The sequence below is a fragment of the Pantherophis guttatus genome, chromosome 13 (assembly GCF_059756535.1).
Source record: "Pantherophis guttatus breed Tessera chromosome 13, ASM5975653v1, whole genome shotgun sequence".
Classification (NCBI taxonomy): Eukaryota; Metazoa; Chordata; class Lepidosauria; order Squamata; family Colubridae; genus Pantherophis; species Pantherophis guttatus.
Genome location: NC_142075.1, coordinates 12,663,480 through 12,670,536, shown reverse-complemented (window position 1 = coordinate 12,670,536; position 7,057 = coordinate 12,663,480). Strand labels below are relative to the sequence as shown.

The window sequence follows — 7,057 nt, the reverse complement described above, 5'->3', positions numbered from 1 at the left end:
AGTCTATGGAACTAGAAAGCTCCTTTTAGCAGCTGACATTAATTTCTATGTCAGATTACATAAGGCCGAGAAAACATCAACACACACACACACATACCCAAACCAAAGACACACAGACACATAGCATGCAAGAATAGTGCACAAAGGTCTCATGTTCTGCTACTTCGAAAGCCAACCGCTAATTTAGTTCCAAATAAATTGTTACTGGCCTGACCTTTGAGACTGGAGATCAGCAATTTCCTCTTCCAGGTCCAATAGAGTCTCTGCCTGGCTCATCACCTTCTTGCTGCACGGCAGGGATTTAAGCTGAAGGACCAGAAGTCCAAGGCAGAATTTGGCACCCATCTCCTCCAGTTCCGAAGTTCCCATCTGAAGACCCTAGAAGCAAAAAAAAAAAAAAGGGGGGGGAGAGAAAGTAACGTTAGAACCTAGAGGGAAATCCCATAATCAGAGGTAGCTTGGTTCATTCCTTTTAGCTGCACTGCTCCCGAGAAAGCAAAAAAGGCAAATGATTGTTCCCAAAATTTTCACAAATGGATATGAAAGTGGATGAAAACAAAGAGCCTTTGGCAGGCTGTGGGAAGGAAAACATGCAGGCAGTGATTTTTGGATACAAAGAGAGATGTCTTACAACGTGCAAGCCAGTGATCCTTCAGAGTCCCAAACCTCCGCTACCTTGGTCTTCTCAGTAGACCCTCTCTTTACTTTCTTTCTACAATGAACTAAGAGAAATGTTGCCCCAGGCAGAGTTGAAGAAACATTGAAATGAATTCCCTCAATTGTGATTTCTTTTCTCCAAACACTGCAGAAACTTAATGATCACTAAATCGCTCGTCTTCCGCTTGTGTACATAGATCTGTGTCGGTTCCCTTCCTTTTTACATCTGAGCCCTCCTCTCAACCCAGCCTGTCCCTGAAAACGTTGGCACAATGCCCGGCTTTTCAACCCTTATTAAAATTATTCCTAAGTAAACTAAACTTTAGGTGCGCTTCGATGCAACAAGGCTTCAATCAAAGCGCCTCTTTGAAGGAAACCACCTCATCAAAGTAGCGGCAGATGAGAACCAACTACCCCGCTTTCATCCCGACACTAAAAGGGGCTTCTGCATATATATTGAGAGAATGAGACTTCATTCTGCCAGATGGGAATAGCCATTCACGTTGAGTTATCCCATTGTGAATCAAAGGGTAGAAATAGACTTTTTTTTTTAGCAAGAGGGTTGGCAATGATTCTGATTCGGCCAATGCCATAGAGTTGAGCAGAGTTGCCTCACACAGATTTACTAAATGAACACTTGATCTTCTTGTTAATTTTGTTTATTTGTTTGTATTCCTGCCTTTAACTAGACACAAAAACAGTTTTTTCCCCAAATGCCATCACTCTGCTGAACAAATAATTCCCTCAACACTGTCAAACTATTCACTAAGTCTGCATTACTATTACTATTAGTCTTCTCACCGTTCCTATCACCCATCTCCTCCCACTTATGACTGCATGACTGTAACTTTGTTGCTTGTATCCTTACGATTTATGTTGATATTGTTTCCTAGTATGATTTGATTGCTTATTTGTACCCTATGACTATCATTAAGTGTTGTACCTTATAATTCTTGACGAATGTATCTTGTCTTTTTATGTACACTGAGAGCATATTTATTTATTTATTTATTTATTTATTAAATTTTTATACCGCCCTTCTCCAAATAGGACTCAGGGCGGTGCACAGCCAAGGTAAAAACAGAGCATACAAAATTTAAAAACAGTATTAAAATAATTAAATATTTTGGCCGTAAATTAAAACAACCCAAGGACACCAAGGACCAAGGACAAATTTCTTGTGTGAACAATCACACTTGGCCAATAAAGAATTCTATTCTATTATTATTTTTTACAAATAACTCAAGGTAGCGAATATATGGAACACACCTTCCTCTTCCTATTTTCCCCACAACAACAACAAATACCACACTGTGAGGTGGGTTGGGCTGAGAAAGTAGAACAGAGGAGATCATGTGTTCAAGTCCCATCTTAGCTATGAGATACAGCTGGCTCAAAGTCCCCCAGCTGTATCTCATGGCTAAGATGGGACTTGAACACATGATCTCCTCTGTTCTACTTTAGTGCCTTAACTACTAGACCAAACCGGCTTCAGAAAGTATGCCCAGTATGGACCTCAGCTCATGGTAATTGTATGCATTGTGCTTTCTTAACAGCGTCACTAAAATGATGTGCAATTGCTTTTTTCCAGTCTCATTCTGAGTCTCATTCCACATCCAAGGATTAAACAAACATGTTTATTTATTTATTTTTATTTTATTTTATATTGGATTTCTATACCGCCCTTCTCCCTGAGGACTCAGGGCGGTGTACAGCCAGATTAAAAAACATGCAGAACAAATATTAAAAACAATTAAAAGATATATAAATTTGGCCCAATTAAAACTCACTTACCAATTAAAAACGTTTAAAACATTTAAAAACAGTTAAAAATTTCATCTTAAGCCAGCCCGGCTTGTTTAAATAAATGGGTTTTAAGGGCGCGACGGAAGGCACTGAGGTCTTGGATTCTCCTTATCTCTGGGGGGAGCTGATTCCAGAGGGTAGGTGCCCCCACAGAGAAGGCTCTCCCCCTGGGGGTCACCAGCCTACATTGTCTGGCTGATGGCACCCCGAGGAGGCCCTCTCTGTGGGAGCGCACGGGTCGATGGGAGGTCGTTGGTAGCAGCAGGCGGTCACATGGTGCTTAAAAAAGAACCTGCACCTGAACATCAGCAAGACCAAGGAGATGGTGTTGGACTTCTGGAGGAAGAGAAAGGAACCTGCCCCACTTTACATTGAGAGGGGGCTGTGTAGAGAGAGTCTCCTCCTTTAAATTCCTGGGAGTCCATCTCAGCGAAGACCTCACCTGGAAAAACAACACGATCCAGGTGGCCAGGAAGGCCCAACAGAGACTCCATTTCCTTAGGATCTTGCATAAAAACAGGGTGGAACAACAACTGATGACCTCCTTTTACTGGTCCACAATAGAAAGCGTCCTCACTTATTGTATCATGGTATGGCATGCTGGTCTGACAGACGCGAATAGAAAAACATTACAAAGGGTGGTGAATACAGCACAAAACATCATGGGCTGCCCCCTGATACCACTAGACAAGATCACTAGGGCTCGCTGCTTTAGAAGAGTGAGGAAAATCCTTAGGAATGACACTCACCCTGGTCACCACTTCTTTACCCTCCTACCATCGGGAAGGGGATATAGAAGCATAGCCAGCCACACAAACAGGCTGAAGAACAGTTTTTATCCGTGGGCTGTCAGGCTCCTGAATGCGAAATAACTACATAGTACGATGGACTGCAGGGCCGGCGCAATATGTAACTTGTTCACACTGGTGCAATAGGACTGGGTGTTTTGTTAATATGATTTATTGGGTTAGGGATTTTCTGTCTTCATTGTGAGTTGTATTGTGTTGGGGGTGTGTGCACTGAGGGAGCTCCACAATCTCATTGTACCTATGGTGTGCAGTGACAATAAAGGTTATTATTATTACTACTAAACAAACCCATCTCAGTTTAGCTTCCAAATCCAGACAAACCTGGCTAGCTGCTGCTTAAAGATTTCCGTATTTCCTCCACCCCTCCTCAATGTGGATAAGTGTGTTTCCCTGATTATAAGTTTGCTAAAGAGGCATAAACATTGGAGGAGCAGAGTTAAAAGCAGCACCGATTTATAGATTCCAAAAAAAGAAAAAAAAAATCTGAGCCAGCTTCTGGGTTTGCTCTTTGCACTGTTCACGATAGCTCCAATTAATATGCTGTCCAACCGCTTGCTGCCTGAATTAGTAAGGAAAGGAGACCGTCAATTTATTTATACCCAGCCGCAGGGCATCGCCACTGTGTGTTTGTAAAGCTATTATGATGCAGAGAGCATTCTGTGAGCATACATGGGCAGAGGAGCTGGTAACAAGGTAGATAATGCCAACTATTATCCCCAGAGAGAGCACCTGGAATATTCTATTGCTCGGTGGACTTAATTTTCTTTCCCTCGTTTTGTCAATAAACATGTGGGCTTTAAAACCTGGTGCTTCTTATTATTATTTGTGTGGGGCTAATGCACCAGCAGCTCCTATCTGTGTAGCCTCTCCATTTACAAACAAACCTTCATTGGCAATAGTTCGGCTAGCCAAGTTGATAACCAAAGGCCTAGTCATGTCTTTCTCTGTACTTCTATGCATCCTCTGGAGGAAAGCTCATCTAATAATGAAAAGGATTAGCTTCTGAAGACAATGAAACCAAATATTAGACCTTCCCAGATAATAATTTGTGCAGCTCTGCTTTCCTGACTCTTGCCTAAGGTAAAGGTAAAGGTTCCCCTTGCACATATGTGCTCCACATTCCCAATTCTAGGGGGCGGTGCTCATCTCCGTTTCAAAGCCGGAGAGCCAGCGCTGTCCAAAGAAGTCTCCGTGGTCATGTGACCGTCATGACTCAGCGCCAAAGGTGCACGGAATGCTGTTACCTTCCCACCAAAGATGGTCCCTATTTTTCTACTTGCATTTTTTAGGTGCTTTCGAACTGCTAGGTTGGCAGAAGCTGGGACAAGTAACGGGAATGCACCCCATTACGCGGTATTAGGGATTTGAACCGCTGAACTGCCGACCTTTCCATCCACAAGCTCAGTGTCTTAGCCACTGAGCCACCGCATCTCTTCCTTGCTTAAGGGATGGCTTTTCATTGCCCTGCGTCTCCTTCCATAGTTTTCCTGAATAGCTTCCAAGATATTCTCTTCTTTCACCCATCCTCTCTCACCCATCACTATCTATTTTCTAAGGAATGCATTTACACTATGAAATATATGTCTATGGAGATTCTCAGTCATCCAGGTCATGGTTGTCCCAAAGGTGCTTTTTTTCAAGAGGCAACCGGACTTTGTTTTTTTCTTGAAGATGTTTCGCTTCTCATCCACGAAGAGCTCACAGAATCTGAAGAGCTGAAGAAGCTTCTTGGATGAGAAGTGAAACGTCTTCAAAGAAAAACCAGAAAGTCCAGTTGCCTCTTGAAAGAAAGCATTTTTGAGACTACAAAACACAGCCCTCAAATCAGTGGTAGGTTGTTCCTGGTTCAGTCCGGTTCTATAGAACTGGTAGTAAAACTGGCGGGAGGCTCTGCCCACCCACCACATCATCATGGGTGATCTGTGCATGCGCAGAAGTGCTCTCTCTCTCGCATGCTCGTACGCTAGTAAAGATAAGTGGAACCCACCCCTGCCTCAAATGTTTAATTGGCTTTTGGTTCAAGCTATTTAGGATATTGCTTTGTATCCACTGCTTAGTCTTTTGTCTCTCTGTTCAAAATTTATCCTCAATGTTCCTTGGAGCAAGGACACTGCATGGTGACATGCTGTTTGCACATTGGTGTTGCTAAATTCATAAAAGTGATATTCTTCTCCTTTTAACTTCCCTCTACTCCAGCAAAGGGAGGGAATCCAAAAGAACAAACAGTCTGGTGATTTTGTTGAGTTAAAAACTAAAGTCCTGACTTGATTTGAAGTGAATTCAAGTGTGCTAAAAGTAATCCTCCAGCTATGGGTTTTTTTTTTTTCCTCTCCAGCTCTTATACCTGAGCTGTCAGGTTTACTAAAGCAACAGATGGGACTCTTGAGCAGGTTAAACAAAGTGGAAGTAATTACAGTGGGGTGTTTCCCAAGGCTGTTACTTTGATTCCCCCCTCCCATCATTATGATGTTCCTGCTCATAAAGTTGGTTTCCTTAAATATATATATATATTCACACATTCATAGAATGCTTAAAGGAATCATGAAGCTACAGAGTTTTTGTACGGTTGCTTCCTTATGCCTTGGAGATCAATTGGAACTTTTTTTTTTTCTGATTGAGAAATTGCTGTGGCGAAGAAAATCAAATTCTGGGATGGCTCTTGGTGGTAACTTCTAGGAACTTCTAGAATTATCTAGTCCAGGGGTAGATGCAACCTTAAACAGTCAAAGAGCCATTTGGACCCGTTTCCACAGAAAAGAAAACACTGGGAGCCACAAAACCTGGGTGGGCATGGCCAAGTCGATGTCACTCACTTCCACCAGTCACATGATTCCCTCTCCGTATCTCTCTATGTCTCTCTCTTTCTCCCCCTCTCTCTGTATCTCTCTGTCTCTGCCCCAGCCGCTTCTCTGTCACCCGCTGTCGCCCTTGCCTTTTCAGGTCAGGTGAGGAGTGACTGGGAGAGGAGGGCGAGGGGCGGGCCCAGCCAGTGGTGGGATCACACAACAGGGAGCCACAGCAGAAGGCCCAAAGAGCCACATGTGGCTCCGGAGCCACAAGTTGCTGACACCTGATCTAGCCATTGATGAGGTAATATTAGCCTCTTATCACTACTGTTCTACTACCATAGCACAACAATAGTTGGATGTCTAAAGAAAACAGAAGTTGTTGACATGTAATGGCCAGAATAGAACATCATCTAACTTTTGAGTTTGGGAATAAAGATTAAAATAGAAATTGGGTTAAGATAGAATTACATCTGAAGATTGGATTTCTACAAGAGGTGTGAAACTGTTCTCCACAGAACTATCTTCTTGGCTAAATATCTATGGAGAGTCTCAATTATCCAGTTCATGATTGTCCCAAAGATTCTTTTCCAAAAGGCAACTGGACTTTCTTGGGTTTCCCCCCCCCCCCTTGAAAATGTTTCACTTCTCATTCAGTTCAGTTCAGAACTGAAGAAGCTTCTTGGATGAGAAGCAAAATGTTTTCAAGGAAAAAACGAAGAAGGTTCTGTTCCCTTTTGGAAAGTACTTTTGGGGTATCTCCATGGCTGTTCTTTTAAGAGATCAATCTAATTTTAATAAGAGCCAGTATAGTGAAGCGGATGAGATGAGTTTGGAAAATCCCAAATTCATGTCTATCCTTGGCCACAGAACCACTGATGACTTTGGATTAGTCTTAGATCCCTTAGATCAGAGGTCTCCAGCATAGCTGGCTGGAGAATTCTGGGAGTTGAAGTCCACAAGTCTTAAAGCTGCCAAGTTTGAAGACCACTGCCTTTG

The 7,057-nt window shown here is 42.7% G+C and overlaps 1 protein-coding gene across 4 annotated transcripts in view; it reads right to left on the bottom strand.

Moving 5' to 3' along the window:
- AGBL1 (AGBL carboxypeptidase 1) overlaps positions 1 to 7,057 on the bottom strand; it is a 701,662-nt gene that overhangs the window by 363,840 nt on the left and 330,765 nt on the right. For all 4 annotated transcript variants that reach the window (XR_009623272.2, XM_087878351.1, XM_034424683.3 and 1 more), the window contains one exon: positions 215 to 378. Coding sequence is in view for 3 of the 4 variants with exons in the window: in XM_087878351.1 (XP_087734477.1) it covers positions 215 to 378 (164 nt within the window). In the remaining variant the exon portion in view is untranslated. The remainder of the gene's footprint in view (positions 1 to 214; positions 379 to 7,057) is intronic.